Source organism: Melozone crissalis, unplaced genomic scaffold (assembly GCF_028551555.1).
Source record: "Melozone crissalis strain CALT ecotype California unplaced genomic scaffold, PUWL_Pcris_2 ptg000012l_1, whole genome shotgun sequence".
Classification (NCBI taxonomy): domain Eukaryota; kingdom Metazoa; phylum Chordata; class Aves; order Passeriformes; family Passerellidae; genus Melozone; species Melozone crissalis.
In genome coordinates this window covers 14,284,023-14,302,328 of record NW_026535790.1, presented here as the reverse complement: position 1 = coordinate 14,302,328, position 18,306 = coordinate 14,284,023, and the positions used below count along the sequence as shown (strand labels likewise).

The window sequence follows — 18,306 nt, the reverse complement described above, 5'->3', positions numbered from 1 at the left end:
GTGAGCATGCCCCAAGCCTGGTCACCGTGGTCACAGCCCCCCACAAACACGGGGTGTTGTAGATTTAGGGTCTCATGGTGTGCCCCACAGCCATGGGGTGCATCAACATGGCGGCGGCCCGGCTCCCAGGCCCGCAGCATCCTGCCCGCTCCCACAATCACCATCCGAGCCTCATTCCCGGCTGGCCACTCATTCTCCCCGCCAGGGCACCGGGAATGTTCCCCATTCCCCCCACGGCATCACGGCAAGGTGGGAGGGGGAGCAGCCTGCCCTGCGCCCGGTTTTGGGGTGAGTCAGCCCGGGCAGGGCACGGCTTCCCCTCCCTGCTGACTAACCCGGCCCGGGGGGATCGGCTCGGGGCTGACGCGGGGGCTGGGGCGGAAAACAGCCCGGGGCCAGCGGGGAGCACGGCCCGGTGATGGGCTGAGGGTCACGGGGGGATGGATGGAGGGGCCTGGAGCACCGGCACTGCCCCGGGGCATAAGGATGGGCAGGGTGGGTCTGCTCTGAGGAGAGAGAAAAGGAGGAACTCGGAGGAGGAAGGAGAATGAAGGGAGTAGTGAAAAGGGGAGGAGAGCAAGAGGAGAGGCGGAGGAAGGGGATAAGAGGTAAGGAGGTGTGAAGAAGAGAGGGAAGGAGCATGGAGAAGAGGAAGAGGAAGAAGAGAGAGGAGAGATGGAGAGGAGGATGAGGATGGGAGGGAGAAGGGAGAAGGAGAGGGAGAGGAGGAAAGAAAGGAAGAAGAAAGGAGAGGAGAAGCAATACCACAGACCAGGAGATCCCATCTATGCCCCCCTCTGGCACCTCACACCCACCCCATCATCTCCCTCTTGCAGGAGGGAAACACCAGGAGGAAGAGGAGCTCAGACGAGGCCGAAGCCCAGGGTGCTGGAGGAAAGCAGAGATCTCTGTCCCTGCTTTCTAGGACAGCACAGGAAGCACAGCCACCAAGTTTGGCCGCCCTGTCCCCAGGGAGATGATGACTCCCTTTATTTAGAACCAGTTCCCTGCTCCCAAACCACTTCTCATTCCTGCCAGGGGGAATCGAGGCACATCCCAGCCCCCAGTACCACACAGCCAGGCCAAGAGATGCTTTCTGCTTTTATTCAATTAATGCAGCAATCTATACAAGAAAAAAAAATAATAATGAAACCATGAAATTCCAAACCCTGACAGTGAAGAACCAAATTCTTCCTAAGAATCAACTGGAATTAAAAGATTCCCCCACGTCAGACTGTACATAAAATAATCTCTGCTCCATTTACAGCGTTTCACACAGTACTTCTCGTATCTCAAACTTCAGAACTGTACAACTTTGTTACAAACCATGCTTTTTCCTAGGAAAAGCTTACAGAAAAAAATATTGCCACTTTCTTTTTTATTATTATTTTTTTTAATTTTTATTTTTTATTGGTAACAAAAAAAAATTAGAATCTTTTAAAAAACAAAAATTAAAGTCAGCCAGAACTTCTAAGTGTGGGCAGGGAAAGGAGCAGAGACATTTCTCAATCGAATGTTTCTCCTCCCAACAAGGAAAAGGGAACACTTTTGGCAGGTAAAAGACTCTTTGCTGCTGGTGGGGGTCTAGACCCTGGCCCCCCGTGAGTCCTGGTGCTGTTTTGATCCATGGGCTTGGATAATTCCACCGCTGAACCTTCTCGAGATACGGTAACAGCAACAAACCCCAATTCCCTCCTGTTCTTGGTGGAAAAGCAGGGATGAACCCCACCAAAGCAGGGATGAACCCCACCTTCCTCTCCCTTCCTTAGGAAAGACAGTTCTGGGCTCTGGGCACAGGGGCTGTCCCACTGGATGGAGCTCCCAGTGCGGGGCTGAGCACAGACACGCTGTGGGTGGATGGAGAGGTTGGACCACACACAGCCAGATCAGACACACACAAACCAACGCGGTCAGGGCTCTGCAGGAGCCTGGGGAGAAGTTTTGCCTCCAAATCTGAGCTCACCCCCAGCCTGGCCTGATGCCTGTGTGCAGCCCAGCAGTGAAAAGCAGGAATTCCGAGCCACAGTTCCAACCAGACAGGTTACAGGAAGGATCCAGACCTCTGGATCCGTGTGAAAAATGCCTTCTAGTTTCGAATACAGGTTTCACTCTGATGTTGTTCAGTGCAAAAGAGTTAAAAAACCATGTTATCTACACATATACATCCGTGTCTATAGAAAATGTCTGTACAAGTGGGGAGATGGCCCTGCCTGCACGCTGGGGACTCCTCTCCTGAGGGATCCTGCTCCCTCTCTCTCTCTCCAAGGTGTCAAGCCCCAACCAGCCAGGTTAAAAACCAAGAGCAGATGGTGGCTGGAGAGGAGCTGCTCCTGTCCCCCCAGCCACAGCTGCCAGCTCTGACCCACTGCACGGATGGGGACAAGGAAAAGGGGGAAGCTCCCGAGCAGGACATGCAGGAATACCAACACAAGCTGGGGAAGGAATCTTGCACGTGTTCAGCCTGCACAAGGACCAGGATGAGGTGGTGGCTGGGACCAGGCTGGAGGTGTAAGAGCTCAGCATTTCCACAGCCAGCTCCTCATCCCATGGAAGTCCTGCTCTGAAAGGCCAGCTGCTCCAGCTTCATTCTGAGCTGACACCAGGGTAGAATATCCATATTGGAGAGGGAGGGATAAAACTGGGAGCCAGGAGGGGAGAGGGCAGAGCTGAGACCCCTGGCAGTGACCTCTGTCCCCATCTGCACCCACAGCAGAGCCTGGCACCGTGACAGGAACAGGGCATGGTCAGGATGGATCCAGAAACACAAAGCCACCAGGAGGAGAAGGGATCTGTGCTCCCTGCGTGCAGTTTTGCTGTCAGGGGGATGCCAAGCTGCCCAGAACAGGGGGTTTGTAGCCAAGAGCTGGCCTGGATTTGCAGCAGAAAGCTGGTGGGGTGAGGAACATTGCTTCAAATGCTACGTGAGGTCTGAAAACGGCATTTCCAAAGTTTCACAAGCGGCAGAAGCACAAACTTTTGGGTCTCTGGATTGACAAGCCACATTCCTTCAGAGGCTGTGCCTCAGCACAGAGCCAGTGGGGGCTCTCACCAGGCAAACCAGGCACTGGGGACCTCACCAACACCCCCACAGCCAGCTGAAGGTGATGGCAACGTCCTCTGAGCTCGTGTGACAAGATCCAGCCTGAGCAGAACCCCAACACCAGGTGAAACTCAGCAGGGAAGGAAAAGGACAGTGGGACCCAGATGTCACAAATGTCCTCAACCAGCACTGCAGGGAACAACGCCTGGGGTGGTTGTTTTAGACCAGGAGCCCCTCAAGACAGCAGCAAACAAGTTTCAAAATATATTACATCTTTTTATTGCCAAGCGTGCAGACCATGAAGTGTGTGGGGGACACGACACTAAGAAAAACTACAGTTGGAGGGAGGGCAAAGCAGTAAAAATTTAAAAATAAGACTACTCCTTACAACTGCCAACACTTGGGTTCAAAGAATCAACTGGAGGAAGTTTTCCTTGAAAGTACAGCTCTAAATATGGCATTGGGCCCCAAACTTTGCAAACACCAAGGCTTTGGTCTGGGCTAACACAAACCAGGTGGGAGAAGAGGATGATGATGATGATGATGGCAGATGCCCTATCACAACTCCACGGGGCTGAATGCCTGATTCTTCTCAGCATTTCCTGTAGCAACCAGAAAACTCCCTACCCCAGGAACACAGGCAGGAATAAGCCAGGAGAAAACAGGCAACCTCAGTGCTGGATGCACTGAACTGGGGCCAACCTGGAGCCCTGCAGTGTCCCTGCTCCCAGAGCCAGCCTCGGAGGGGACAGAGCTGCTCAGCTCCCCCAGGGCCACAGCAGCTCCTGCTCCTGCTCCATCAGGATGGGACACCGTGCTGGGAATGCTGCACCGACTCAGCTCTCCCCACCTGGAAGGGGCAGTGGAGAGGGGCTCTTCTGGGGGGTCCCAAGGCACAAACCCTCACAAGCACAGCGTCTCCTACTCCTCTTTGCTATCCCCAGCTCTGGGAAGCAGCACGTGCTCAGTGTGATCCCTCCCTTGGCAGCCCTGAGATTCCAATATGGATCTCAGGACAAGGCTGGGCCACCTTTCCCTCCTCCAGACCAGCACTGAGAAACCAGAGCTCTTGTACATTCTTCTTGGAGAGGGCAGCGCAGGGACACAGGGCTGCGAGCCCATGCTGGCTTGGGAAAAGGGTCTGGAAAGGAAACCTACGGCATTTAAAACACTAAAGTGCAACAAAAATGTCCTAAACCCTTTGAAATCGATCACAGCAAGAGGGGTCTGCAAAGCCTCAAACTTCCAGTTACTGCAGGGCACCCTTAAAACAGACCCGACAACCACCAGGTAAAAAAAGACCAAGGAGCCCTTTGGTGAAACAAGGAATACCAGAATACCATGGAATTTCAGCTCCTGGGGTCAAACATCATATTTAGAACATTTGGAAAGGAAAAGTGTTAAAGCAAAAAAAAAAAAAAAAGAAAAACAAAAAACAAAACAAAACAAAAAAACCCCAAAAATCAAAACAAAAATACAATTCTTGAATCTTGCGCAATGAAAGAGTTAAACTTTTTGGTGTTTTCAAAAGAAATCCCAAGAGACAACCTGGCATAACTTTATCTGCTTCCTAAGAGAGAGATGCCCACTTGAGCCACGACTCAGGACACCATGTGCACTGGACATGTTCCATCCTCACGTATGTCTCAGCATTCCTCCATTCATAAAACCAAATCCTTCCTGTTTACTCTTCAGCCTGAAAGGAAAAACCAAAACTGAAGCTAGATGGAAGATAGCCAGAGGGAGGAGAAAGTTTTCACAGACTGGAGGCCAATCTCATCAGCTCCACGAGCCTGGCAAGTGCAATCCTCAGTGTCGCCTCATTTTAACCTTCCTGGCGGGGCTGCCGTCCTCCTCCTCATCCTCACAGTCCTCCGTGTACTCGTACGACCGTCGCCAATAGTTCTCAGAGCTGAAGTTGCTCCGTCTCCTATGTTTTGGTAAGAGGACTGAACGCCTGTTCTCCTCCTTATCCATTTCTAGAATCCGTGGCCTGGGGAGAGGGGGGAAACAGGAGTGAGAGCACAGCACAACGGGATCCAGGCGTTCCTCCTGGATGCTCTCTGCAGTTACCTGCCCTGACAGCTCTGCCTGTTTTCCCACTGCTTTCCCAGCACTGGGCACTTGGCAGAGAAAGAACAAATCACCAAGTTCCACCTCCCCAGAGGAGCTGAGAACTTGGCTATGATGGGCCAGTTCTTTCCCTTCCCAAGGCTCTGGCCTTTACCTCCACCAGAACACTTCCAGTCAACCTCTTTAACTTGCAGCTTGTGGCCCCAAGAAAAATCCCTTGGGCAGAGGGTCTGTCTCTACTGCAGCAGAATTTAGAGCACAGAGCTGAGCTCCTTATGGTGCAGGATCACACCACAGCTCCAAAATCCTTCGTCCTCTCAAATATTAGCACAGTGCAATTGTTATTTCTGCAGAGCTGCCTCTGATCACTTTCTAGCAGGTGGGCAGCACACACCACTCACTTTATCTGAGTGGTTCCTGAGAGATCCCACTATGATATCCATGAGAATTACCTGTTATACTGGAGCCTCTGAGGCCAGAGAAAGAGAAAAACATGTTTTTCACACCCATCTGCTGCAGGAGCCTGGGCAAGCCATCCCCCACAGCCTGATAAGGTCACACCAGGCTGAAAAACAGCTCAGAGGGATGTGCACATTTGTCCCGCATGATCGCTCCTCTAATCGGACACCCGGGGAAGCTGCATCTGCAGCCCAGCTCAGACCTTCCTCCATCCTCCAGCCTGCATCCAGGTGAATGAACACTGCTCACAAACAATCCATCCCCACCCTCCTCCCTCTAGGACAGGTTCAAACAGGGCTGGGACTGCGTGGCAGCCAAGCCCTGCGACCAAGTCAACTTTTGGGTTGTACCCATTGTGCAGAGAGTGCCATCTGGATCCTCAGGAAGCTTTGGAATTGGAATATGCAGGACAGCTGGCAGACTGGCCATCACTCACAGCCATCACTGTGCTCACACCAAGGTGTTTGAGGGAAGCCTTGCTGCAGAGCTCAAGCTTGTCTGAAACCTCAGCAAGGAGCTTCCCTCAAGGTCAGGCTTAAACATCCACAATTCTGGTTTCTCACACAAAAATGCACACACAGAGCTCTGGAATCAAAACAGGCCTGAGAAGCTTCCCAAGAAGTCCTTAACCTTTCCCAGATAGCAAACCCTCACGTTCCCTCCCAGGACTGCTTTCCTAATATAGTTTAACGCAGCTGCACAGGTTGCTTGGCAATAGAGGTCAAAAATGATTAGCTGCAGGGAAACTATTGTTCTGAACGACTGCATTATCAAAAGCCAGCCAAATCTATTGCTTCTTCATTATGCCACTCACAGGATAAACAATGTAAGCTGCTTACAGCCAGAGCTCAGCCTCCACAAGTCTGGGAGGAACGCATAAAGAGCTCATTCTGATAAAACAGATCTGGGCATTGCAGAAAGCACCTGGCAGGTGCAAATCAGAATGGTTTTAAATATGTTCTGAGGCCAGAGACCTCAGCTATGCACGGATCCAAAGACAACATCGCAAACGTGGCTCTTAGGAGAGGTGATCCTACCTGTGGGCAGCATCAGGGTCTGCTTTGCGATGGGACCGCTTTGGTTTGAGGATCTGGTCCCGGTTGTTTCCCGACAGGCGGTCAGAGTTATAACCTGGTGGCAACACAGAGCTACTCAGGGATTTTGTTTCCAATCGAGGTGCATCTAGTCTTGTTCTGCAAATATTGAAAGAGAAGAGAATTTGCAAGGAGTTTCTACAGGATCACAGCAGAGCCCTCCACCCCAACCACACAGCTCAGGAGGAGGAGCAGGAATACCCCATTCCACAGCACAACAAGCTGCAGTTTTGGGGTACTTCACAGAAGCTTCACAGAATCACAAAATGGTTTAAAGTTGGAAGGGACCTTGAAGATCATCTCATTTCCAACGCCCTGCCACAGGCAGGAACATCTTTCACTAGACCAGACTGCTCCAAGCTTTGTCCACCTTGGCCTTGGACACTTTGAAGGATGGAGCAACCACAACTTCTCTGGACAACCTGTGCCAGGGCCTCAGCACCCTCACAGGAAAGGATTTTTTCCTTATACCTAATTTAAACACTTTCTATCAGTTTGAAGCCATTGCCCTTTATCCTGCCTTGGCTTAGGGACACACAGTCATGAGGTGAAGGCAAAAGGTGCTGGGCTCACTGCAACCCCAGCTCTGGGAGAAGGAGCAGAGCTGCTGGAGCAGCTGTGAAATCCCATGAAATCACCTGGCAATAACTCACAGCTCCAGTTAAGCCACCTGGCTGGGAGATGCCCTGCAAAAGCATCATCACCTGCAACAGTAATAACTGCTTCCACCTGGAAACTCCCTCCTGCCCACGGATCTCCCGGGGTCAGGTGTTCCTCAGCTTGACTACAAAGTGCAAAGAGTTGAAGTACGAGTCAGGAGAAGGTGTAGCAAGCAGAAGCTGCACCACACATCCCTTCCAGCAGCTCTGCACACACTCAAGCTGTGCTGGAGAGAAAGCAGAGATCATCCCAAAAGAGAACTGAAGGCATGCACAGGTGGAGGAGGCAGCAAAAATGAAGGGGGAGAATCACCACTTGCTCTCCAGTGCTGAACTCCAGCTCCTGAGGGAGGTTTCCACAGGAGAATCCCAATCTAAACCTCCATTAGGAAGCACATCCACTTGCCAAGGGAGAGCCTCTTCAGCTCATCAGGGTGACGCCAGTCTGGCACAGGCAAAGCTGGGCATGGCAGCCTGAGTTTGCCCAGTGTGCCAGAAACGAGGAACACTTCCACAGGCAGCTGCCAGGTTGGAGCCTGTGCTACTCCACGCTGTCATCCTGAGCTGTTCTGAGCTTCAGGGCTGGACCCAGTCCAGCCTCAACACCAAAGGCCCTGCAGATCTTGCTCATGACAAGGGAGGTTGTTTAAATACCTGTCAAATACAACAGCAACCACATGGCTGCAATTCTAACAAACCAACCCCCAATACACTGCAAGGGCAAAGGAACAGCACCCCTGCTCCCTCTGGCCAGGTGCAAGGAGAGGTGACACTAAAATGGAGAACAAAACACCTACAAATAAAGAAACTCTGCTTATGAGAATCAAAGCAGAATGGCAGCAAAAGCCTCTAAAATTGCTTTCAAGACCCGGTTGAGTAGGTCTCATTTCTACACCCACCTCCCACGTTACCTCTCCCAACATCTCATAAATTGAGAGAACCATTCCTCCCCTCCTCTGGCTCAAAGCGCTTCTAAACCCTGCTGGCTCCCGGCAGCCCTGTGATCCAACACAGGAAACAAGGAGCACTGAAGTGTTTATGACCTGCTTGGTAACCACACAGCTCTGGAGGATCCTGCAGAACCCCACTGCTCCTGCAGCTCCCACAGCTCTGCTCTCCTGCTGCTGTCAGAGAGAACATGCTCAGAGCAGAGCCAGACTCACTGGGACGCAGCAGGCTCCGGCAGAACTCAGAGCTGAACATCCCAGCTCCAACTGGGATGATCCAGCTGATCTGATCTGAAAGCTCAGGGCTGATCCTCACCACCAAGAAGAGGAAGAGGAGTTTTATGAGGAGGCCAGCAGGGGAAGGAGGTGCTTTCCTGGTTGCACAACAGCCTGTTCCAGGCACAGCCGCAGAGCGGGAACAGCGCTGGTGCAGCGACCCTGGCACAGCAAAGGGCACACTGCACACACAGGGGACACACAGGGGACATGGAGAGGTGGCTGCCCTGGCCAGGGGATAAGCAGCAATTAATAAGCTCTAATTGGCAGCAATCACAGCCCAGCCTTTGGCAAACATCACCACGGATTCACCACAGCTGCGGAGGCTACGCAGGAATAATTCCCAGGGGGTTTGTGCTTTGCTCAAGTGAAAAATCCTGGTGTGGTTTCAGCTGGTTTGTCTGTCGGGTTAGCCCCTCACTGTCTGATGGGCAGAGACACTTCTGCTCTGACATGAAGCAAATCAGGCCCCAAAAATCAGGGTGGATGGGCAAACAAAGCCAGCAGAGCTGCAGGCTCTGTCCCTTCAGCTCAGCTGGGTACAACTGGGGACACCTCACTGCTCCTCCCAGGACTTAAAGGGGGGCTTATAAAAAACACAGAAAACAACTTTTTACATTGGGAGATGGGCATAAGACAAGAGGGACCAGTGTTAAACTAAAAGAGGGAAGATTTAGATTGGATATTAGAAAGAAATCCTTTGCTCAGAGAGCAGTGAAGCACTGGCACAGGTTGCCCAGAGAAGCACAGGTTGGACAAGGCTCTGAGCAACCTTATCCAGTGGAAGGTGTCCTTGCCCATGGCAGGGGCTGAAATGAGGTGATGTTTAAGGTCCCTTCTTGCCCTGATGGACTTTGAGGGCAGCCAGGCTTGACTGAAACAATCCAACACCCTCAGCTCACCAAGGCTGGAGAAAGCAAGAGGCAGAGCCAGTTTAAACAGGTACACTGGACATCTGCACCAGTTTGGGCAGCTTTAGCGTATTTATCTGAGTCTGTCTTTTCCACAAAACTGCTCCACAACCTAGGACAGGCAGCTTCTCTTTCCCAAAGTCCAACCAAAGCAGCTCCAAGGCTTGGAGATGCCTCCTTGTCAGCACTGATGCTGCTTTTCCCTGGTTGCTCCAACACCACGAACACAACAGCTCTAAGTTCTTATCAGAGCCTCTCACCCCACACCTCACGGGGCCATATCCAGCTGTGGGGTGGTTTGGCTGCAGCCTGCCTTTCATCTCACTCTATCTCCTGCCACATCTCGTCCTGCCTCCCTGGGTCTGGGCTGATTTTGCTTGGCAAATGCCTCAGGGCTGCTGTTTTTCCTGCTTTCATTCCATGGGTTTCTCTAACCAGATGTCCAACTCCACTCCACTGGCTTTGTGCCATATCCTCATAATGTTGCCAGACTTGTTTTGAAATCAACTAAGCCATCCAAAAGCTCATCCAGCCTGGATCCAGACCACTTGCCTGCGAGCCTTATGCCAGCCTGGGCCACAACCACAGCCCTGCCACCAATGCCCACGATTTTGGCTGGGTTTACAGGATTCAAAGTGTGTATTTTCATTTACAAAGATGCTTCTTGACAGCAGAACTACTGCCAACACCTTTCAAGGCACAGTCAGCAGGGGTCAATGTGTGGCAGTCACATGTTTTGGTCTCCTAGTAGAAGAACTGGTAACAGAGGACATTTCTAGGCAGAAAAGGTTTTAATGTGGAACTTTGGGGTGGGGTTAGTTCACTTTGTCTCTCATTTTCTTAAGAGCTTTAGGAACAAGCATTGATTGATGAAATGCCATCAAGAGTGCTTTTCTAGAACAGGAAGCCCCTTTCTAAAACAGCTTATGGAGCTTGGCTTCCCAACACAGACTCGAAGGACAAGCTCTGTAATGAGCACTGAACTCTCCACATGTTTCCTTCCAAGGCCAGTGTCTCCCTCTCTCCCCAGGAAACAACAGCCATGATAGCAAAAAAACTTTCTCTGCTTCACAGGACATTCCTCATCACAAGCATCAGCTTCAAAAGACCATCTAGGTAACTCACACACATGGGTCTCACATGACCAGAAACCAGAACACACAGCCCAAAACAAGACAGTTTGATACCCTGGGTGTTTGGAGCTGGGCAGCCAAAGGAAAGCCAATCTGGGCACCAGCAGGGCTTGCAAGCCCAGACATTACAACAAAGTGCTGCTGCACAGAGCCAAAAAGTGATGAACCCTGCAGGAACAGGTTCCAGCCACTTCCACTGCCAGGGACGGCACGACACGAGCGAGCATCAGTGACACCTAATCAAGGTGCAAGATCAAGCCAGTAAATTAACAAGCAAGGCAAGTTTTCAAGTGTTTAAGCATCATGACACCACATCCACGTTTATCTTGCTGTCTGGAGGGCTTCAACACTTACTTTCTGAGGATGATGACAGCTCTCCTCTCCTTGATGTCCTGTGGTCGAATGCAGTGTGTGATTTCGTCGGCCGCATACCCACTGACAACAGAAACAAAAAGCCACCATCAGGGAGATGCCAGGCACAAGCAGAAAGTGGTTTCCAGCCTCAACAACTCAGTTTGGCCAGTACTTCCTAACTTGCACCGGGAATTCCTCCTCCAAACACCATCCCCACAGGAGCTACGCTTGCAGGCGGGAACAAACATTGGGAAAGAATGAGGACAATCAGAGGGTTTGGGGGGGTTCATGACTCAGTTTTTCAGAGGAAACTGCTACCTGCTCCAGCACTGTGAATAAAACATGTAGAAATGTAGAACTGTAGATTCAGACAATTAATTTATGAAGAAATTAGAAAGCAACAGGGGGGAAAATGAGCACATTCCTCCAAAGCATCATCTCAAACATGCCTATGAGAAAAGCCATCTCTCAGAGCTCAGGTGTGCAGCACACCCAGACCCAAACATGTGACAGATCAAGGAGGTGTTTTAGTCAGAGGGGTGCAGTCATGCAGAGCTGAGCCTCTCACCCCCTTTTCCTGCTCATCATCCTCCCCATCATATGGCACATCCTCAGCCACCAACAGCCCTAACCCAGCACTTATGGGGTAACCTACAAATTCAGACCTGCAAACTAAGCTGCACTCCTCTCAAACCTCCCTGTAACAGGGTGAAACAGCTGAAGAAAAGCTGGATTCAAGCAGTGGCTGTTGTCAGCAGCAGTATTTCACTGTGTGACATGACTCCAGATACTCCACATTTTCAGCAGGCTGGAGAAAAGCCACGGCCAAGGACAGCCCCAGCTTCCCACCACACACTGGAGCATTTCCTGATGGCTGCTTTGTCTCCAGGTGATATCAGAGCAGGTGAAATCCCAGTGTGTCCATGGAGAGCAGCCACCAGACCTGCTGTGACACACAAACCGTGCTGGGAGCACATCCCTCACTGCAAGGGTGTGAGCAGCACATCCCAGCGGTGGGGCTGCCCTCTGCCTGCCGTTTGGAGAGTGTCAGCTCACTAAGAGCAAAAGAGAGGCTGAACACCTCCAGAGCTTCCTGAAACACCCAGCAAGGGCTGGAACACCCAGCAAGGGCAGCAACACCTTGGGTGAAGCTGCTCAAGCCTGCACGCCCAGCCTGAAGCAGAAATCAGCATGCCCAGTGTCCCCACAAGGCTTTTCCAGGCCAGGGCCAGGGGCTGGCAGGTTATTCAGGACACCCTGAGCAGAGAACAGAGCTCACACACACAAGTCTTCTCTGGGGACAGGACCGGGTTTCCTTGATCTGGTTAGATAAGCCACCCACTCACCCAGAAACACCTCCTCACACACAGATTTACTGCTCTGCAAGGACAGCTACAAGTCCAAGGCCTGACCAGCTGAAGCAGGGGTGGTGTCCATCCCCACTGTGCTCCAGGCATTGCAGAACACGACAAGGGGCTCGTGATGATGCTCTATTATGTTCCTGGAATCTCTGTGTCAAGCTCCAGTGAATTCATGAATATCACCCACGTTAGCATTCAACTCAGCATCACCCTGAACACAGGGAAAGGTCTCCTTCCAGACCTGCTTCCAGACCCCCAAGGTGTCAGCCTGAACACCCCTTTTCACTCCTCCTCCAGGCAAGAACACAATTTCAGATCACTTCCAGAGTGGCACCAGGAAGTTTGTGGTCCCAGATCAAACAACAGCCCCACCACTTTAGTCTGAGACCATAAGGGGGACACAGCAAACTGCCCTAGTGCCAAACTGGTGTGGAAAACTCTGCACTGTATCATAAGTAGTGATGGAGTGCCTCTGCACAGGCAGGGAAATGAAAGAAAAGGATTATCTGGTTGTGTCATACTCGTGCTGCCTCATGCCAGCATGAATATCACCCACTGCCCAGCCTCAGTCTGCCCTGAGGATCGGTGAAGGGGCAGACCCTGAAGAAAAACACCCATTATGATATCAAGGGTCTACACACACATTTATTGCCCAGAGAAGAAACCCAAAACAACCTGGAAAGGAAAATCATAAATTCCTGCCCACAAGAACACCTGAGTGAGACATCTCCATCCCAGAGAGTTTTCCAGAAGAACAAGGGGAAGTGCTGATGTTTTCCACACACTACCCCAAAACCAGCCCCCAATTCCACACTAACCTGTCAAACCTTACACCCCCAACTCTCCCTTGAGTCTTCTTCCACCTGGAAGAGCCTCTGCTGAGCCAGAACTGATTCACACAGAGATAAAAGTGGATATTTCTGCGCAAACATCACCAGAAAGGAAGCCTTGAAGTTCTACAGACTCTAACAAGAAAAGCTTGAACAAATCTCTGCCTCATCACCACTGGCACACATGGAACTTCCTCTGCAGCAGAGCCTGCTCTGAGGGATCAGGCTATTTTGGAGCAGACAGCTGCACAGAGATCCCTCCAGCTGGGAAGGAAGGAAGGAGCTTCACCCTCCAGCGACTCCAACCTGCTCTGACTGCGCTTCCATCAGGCACGCCCGGAGACAACAGGAGGGACACACACCACAGCACTCCCCTGCCATTACAAACTGCCAGGAGACGACCCAGAGCACTCTCCAGCTGAGGGAGGGAAGCCTGTAAGGCACAAGCTCTGGGAACTTGGGAAATGCTACCTGTGCCTTTCGTCCCTCCAGCTGCAGCTGCACTCTGTTCAATGCTCAGACAGCATACTTGGCATTTCAGCGCTGAGATTTGCCTCCTGTGACAGCAGCTGCAGGGCAGGGATCCACATGGAACCCCCCAGCCCAGGTGGCTCCATACACCCCCTGTTCCTTTCCTTTTTCCCAAGCATTCTCAAAGCACAGATGAAAAGGCAAATTCCTCCATCTCCCTGCCACTGTTTCTATCGATTGATGCTCACCAAATTGTTGTTAAAATAAGAAAAACCCACAAGCTGATGGGTCACAGGACTGGGATCCAGCAGCACACACTGAGCTGATGCTTCCTGCTGGCCTGGCTGCCACTGGGACAAACCTGCAGGAGCTCCTGCTCCCCAGGGCTGTGGGAAAAGAGGGGACTGGAGGAGGTCATCTTCTAGGTCACAAAAACTACAAGAGCAAATCTTCCCTGCAGATGTGAAAGGAGAAAGGGCTCATTACAGGTCATGGGGTGGCTCAGCCTTTGCCTTCTGGCAGAGGGGCACAGCCCAGCCACGTGAATCCTGTTCCACCTCACCTGTCATCTGAGGGCTGAACGCTTTCCAAGCAGTCTGAGGCGGGTTCAGTGTTGGCAAACACCACATCCTGCTTCAGGGCAGGCAAACAAAATCAAGGGAGGGTAACGGGGAAAGTGCCTCTGCAAAATCCCTGCTGGGTCAGCAGCTGTGAAATCAGGAGCAGGAACAGGACAGGGGCAACCTGGGGCCAGTGTGAGAGTGCTGTGGGGTCAGAGAGGATTCCAGGAGCATGACAGTTTACTTTAGATCCTCAGGACTTCCACAAGGCTTCCCTGGAAAGGCTGCAGCCACTGACCCAGCAGGATCTGAATCCCAGACATTACAGGCATGCCACCTCTATCTGTGCCCGTTCCCCATCTCCTGGGTAACTGCCTCCAGCAGCTGTTTACCCAGAGGAGAAAATGCCAAGTTTGGGGAGTTGACTCAGTCACGACCAAGGGCTGGATTTGGTGCCACACCCCTGAGCACGCTCTGCACCTCTCCTGCTCCTCCTGACTGCTGGGGTGAGATGGGAGAGCAGGGGATCTACTGTGAGACAAGGAATTGATCCCAGACAGGATCCTGTCAACACATAACAGTCACTCTGGCAGAATTTCCCATAAGTGAGTGTAAAGTACCTGCTAACTGCTGAACCAAATTTGAAATAATCCCTATTTTAAAGTCTATTACTTGCTGGAAGGAAGAACATCTGACCCTGATCAAGCTGCAGTGGGTGGCTCAGAAAGCAGCCCTTGGATTTGGAGGGAAAAGATATCAAGATATCTTCATGTTGTGTGTAGGATTCCTTCAGCTACATTAACAAACCGATTACAGCACCTGAGTGACACTGCCAACAACCCAAACACCCTTGGGAGACACCTCACTCCAATTCCATGAGCCCTGAGCCAGCAGCCTCTTCCCAGCAGTTTTGAGAAGGAAGAGCAAGGGTCTGGAATAAGAAAACATCATTCTCTGGTCCTGGAGCAGAGCAAGCATCTCTTTTTCCTCCCACCATCCTCCACTGCAGATCCTCCTCCAGAGTTTTTCGAGAGGCTTTGACTGCAAGACTTGAGGCTGACCCTGCATTAGCAGCTCTGCCGGAATGCTTCCAAGCAGGATAAAACTCTCTCTGTCCTTAAAAAACAGAAGGCCTCTGGCTGTAAAAGCAAGGACAACTATTTATCCAGGCCTGACGAGGAAAGACAGCAGAGGGGTTTGCATCAGGAGCAGGAAATTAGGGTGGAAAGTTTCCCTCCTGGTATCTCAGAGCAGTCAGGGAGCAGAGCAGCTGCCTCGCACCCAGCAGTCCATCCCTGGGGATGGAGCTCGCTCTGCAGTAAAAAGATACAGAGCAGGATGGGTCCCCTTGGGTCCCATTTCACAAAATCACCCCGACCTCTGCCCCCCTGAGCCCTGTCAAACCACCAGAGAATGAGAAAATGTCCTCAGCGCCATTCCCGCCTCCCTCATCCTTGGCTAATCCACACAAGTTACCTAACACCGGGGTACGGCAAGGATTAGTTAATGTTTGTGCAGCTTTTCCGAGATAAAAGCGACGCGAGATCTCAGCATTTATTATTGATGCACCAGTCAAGGAGGCCGTGTGTTTGTGGGGGGGAAAATTCCTTCCTGAACCCTGCAGCGATCAATTTACAAGCCAAAGCAAGGGATTGTATTACGGCCTGGGAGCCCGGAAAACCGGCCTGGACCTTCACCAGCCCAAAAAAGCCACCTCCCAAAGGAGGATACAGCTGGTAGCACTGCTGGCACAGCCCTGGCGATCCCTGCTGCTGGCAGGGAGCACTCTGACCTTCAGGGACACAAGGGACTGGCAGCACCAATGCCAGGCTTCCAGCTGCCCTCCCCAGGAGCTGGAGACAGAAGGATCCCGGTGCTCCAGCCCTGTCCCCTCACCTGCCTGTCCCCTCACCTGTGTGGGCAGCAGTGGCATTAGCAAGCAGGCGTTCCCCGGTGCCAACCCCAGCCTCACTGCCGGCCAACTGCGTGACCTTGGGCAGGTCATTCCACCTTCCAGGGCTCTTCCTCAACGCACACCAAGTCCCTTCCTGTGCCCGTGACCCGCTGCACTTCCAAGTGACAATCACGCGGGGCTCTGCACTCTGCTCTCCCCATCGTCACAGCGCAGGGGAGGGCTCAGCACTCCCAGTTTACAGACTGGGAGGACGAGGCCATTCACACCTCCTCTCCACGGTTAAGGTCATGTCAGAGAAGCACCGGCCGAGCTAAGAATAGACCCAGGAGCCCTGTCCCTACAGCTGCTCCGCTCTGACCACTCTTGGGCAAAGGATCCATTTTGTGTCTCAACGTGTTACTTTAACCATTTATCGGAACTCAGTGGCCAGGTCAGCTCTGCTCCCACCAGCATTCGCCTCAAGCTCCATGGAGAGGGCACCCACCCAAATCCTCACCCACAACAACGGCAGGACCACCCCCCAAAATCGCTTTTTCACCCCTTGCAGCACAGCGAGCCCCCGAGCACCGGCAGGAGGAGGAGATGGAGCCCGAGGCGCCGTCGGGGCGCGCATCCGTGCGCCTCGTGATCCGCGTTACACAACCGGGGCCTCGGCAACGCGGGCGAGTTACCTGAGCACCGTGACGCTCCCCCTCTTGACGGGCAGGAACAGAACGGGCTCCGACACCCGGATGGGCTTGAACTGGAATTTACACCCGAAGCAGAGCGCCGAGTCGCTGAAGAAGGACACGGAGACGATGGGCCTCTCAAAGATATGGATGGGGTCCACGTGGGAGACAATGCAGCCCCCCGGCTGGTAGTCGTTGATGACGGCACTGTTCACAAAGCCCTCGGGGATCACCCGGTGCTCCACCAGCTTCCTGATCACCAGGTCGTGCACCCACTCGGGGATGGCGTCCACCTCCCCCCGCGGGTACAGGCGCTCCTGCCCGGGGCCTCGCCGCTGCAGCTGAGACCCGTACGTGTAACCTTCCCCGAAAAAATACTTGTTCCGCAGCGGCGCCCGGTCCACCGTGTGCTCCTTGTAGAGCCCCTTCTCCGCCCGGGACACCACGTCCTCGATGCGCGCCTCGATCTTGGCGCACTCCTCGGCGCTGAAGAGGCGAAGCTGGCGGATGCCGCTCTTCACTTTCCGAGCTTCCTCCTCCTCCTTCTGCTCCTCGTAGTCGCTGGGCTCGGAGCCGGAGTCCTCCTGGTGCCGCCGCTTGCGCTCGTACGGCGGTTCGGGGGGCTCCCGCGGGAGGCCGCCGCCGCCGCCGCCTTTGTGGCCGTCCCGGTAGGGCATCATGGACTTGAGCTTCTCCCGCAGGTCCGTGTAGCCGCTGCCGGCCATGGCGCGTCCGCAGCCCCCGCCTCTATCGATCCCGGCGCTGCAGGCGGCGGCGGCGGGCGGCGGCGGGGGACGCGCAGCTGCTGCTCATGGCACCCGCCGCCCTGCCGGGAGAGAGAGCCCCGCAGGACGCGGAGGTGAGCACGGGATCCCGGTACCGCGCCAGACCCTCTCCCGCCGGCCCCCTTCCTCGGGAGATGGGACCCCGCTCCCGGCGCACGGAGCTCCCGCCCTCTCCCTTCCTCCCTCTCGGGGCAGGGGCGGCCCGGCGGACGCCACACTCACGGCTTGGCCCGGGGCGGGCGCGGACAACGCTGCCGGTGCCGGTGCTCACGCGGCGGCAGGGCCTGGCACATTCCCAGCGGCGGCCCCGGACTCCCTGCCCGTTCCCACCGCCGCGGCTCTGCCCATGGCGGGGGACAACCGGAGGAGGCGTGGGGGGTCCCGTGCCGTGCCGGGGGACGGCGGCGGGCGGGGGTCTGGCGCGGCCCTTCCCGCTACGTCACCAGGAGCCGGCCCGACATCCCGGATCGCCGCGGGGCCGCCCCGCCCCGCCGCGCACGCGCCGCCACCGCCCCCGGCCCCGCCCCTCCCGCGCACGTACGGACAGAGCGCGCGACCCGGCCCCGCCCCCCGCGCGGGCCCACCGGCGCCGTTAACCGGCAGCGACGGCCCCGCCCAAGCCCCGCCCCGGGCGGTGCTGATTGGCCGAGAGGCGGCAGAGAGCGCCGCGGGCCGGCGGCTGATTGGGCGGTTGGAGCGCGCGCGCGCGGCGGCGGCGGGGTGGGCGGGGCGCGGAGGTGGCGGCGGGCGCGCGGCGCCGGCGCCCTCTG

At 54.0% G+C, this 18,306-nt stretch overlaps 1 protein-coding gene across 1 annotated transcript; it reads right to left on the bottom strand.

Annotated features, from left to right (window-relative positions):
- Window positions 1-4,485: 4,485 nt before the first annotated feature.
- ALKBH5 (alkB homolog 5, RNA demethylase) lies at window positions 4,486-17,564 on the bottom strand. Its single transcript, XM_054270622.1, has 4 exons — window positions 16,755-17,564; window positions 10,947-11,027; window positions 6,610-6,765; window positions 4,486-5,033 (listed from the first exon to the last, which is right to left on the bottom strand). The coding sequence occupies exons 1-4, from the start codon at window positions 17,474-17,476 to the stop codon at window positions 4,850-4,852; spliced, it is 1,143 nt and encodes a 380-aa protein (XP_054126597.1). The 5' UTR covers window positions 17,477-17,564; the 3' UTR covers window positions 4,486-4,849.
- Between the last annotated feature and the right edge of the window lie 742 nt (window positions 17,565-18,306).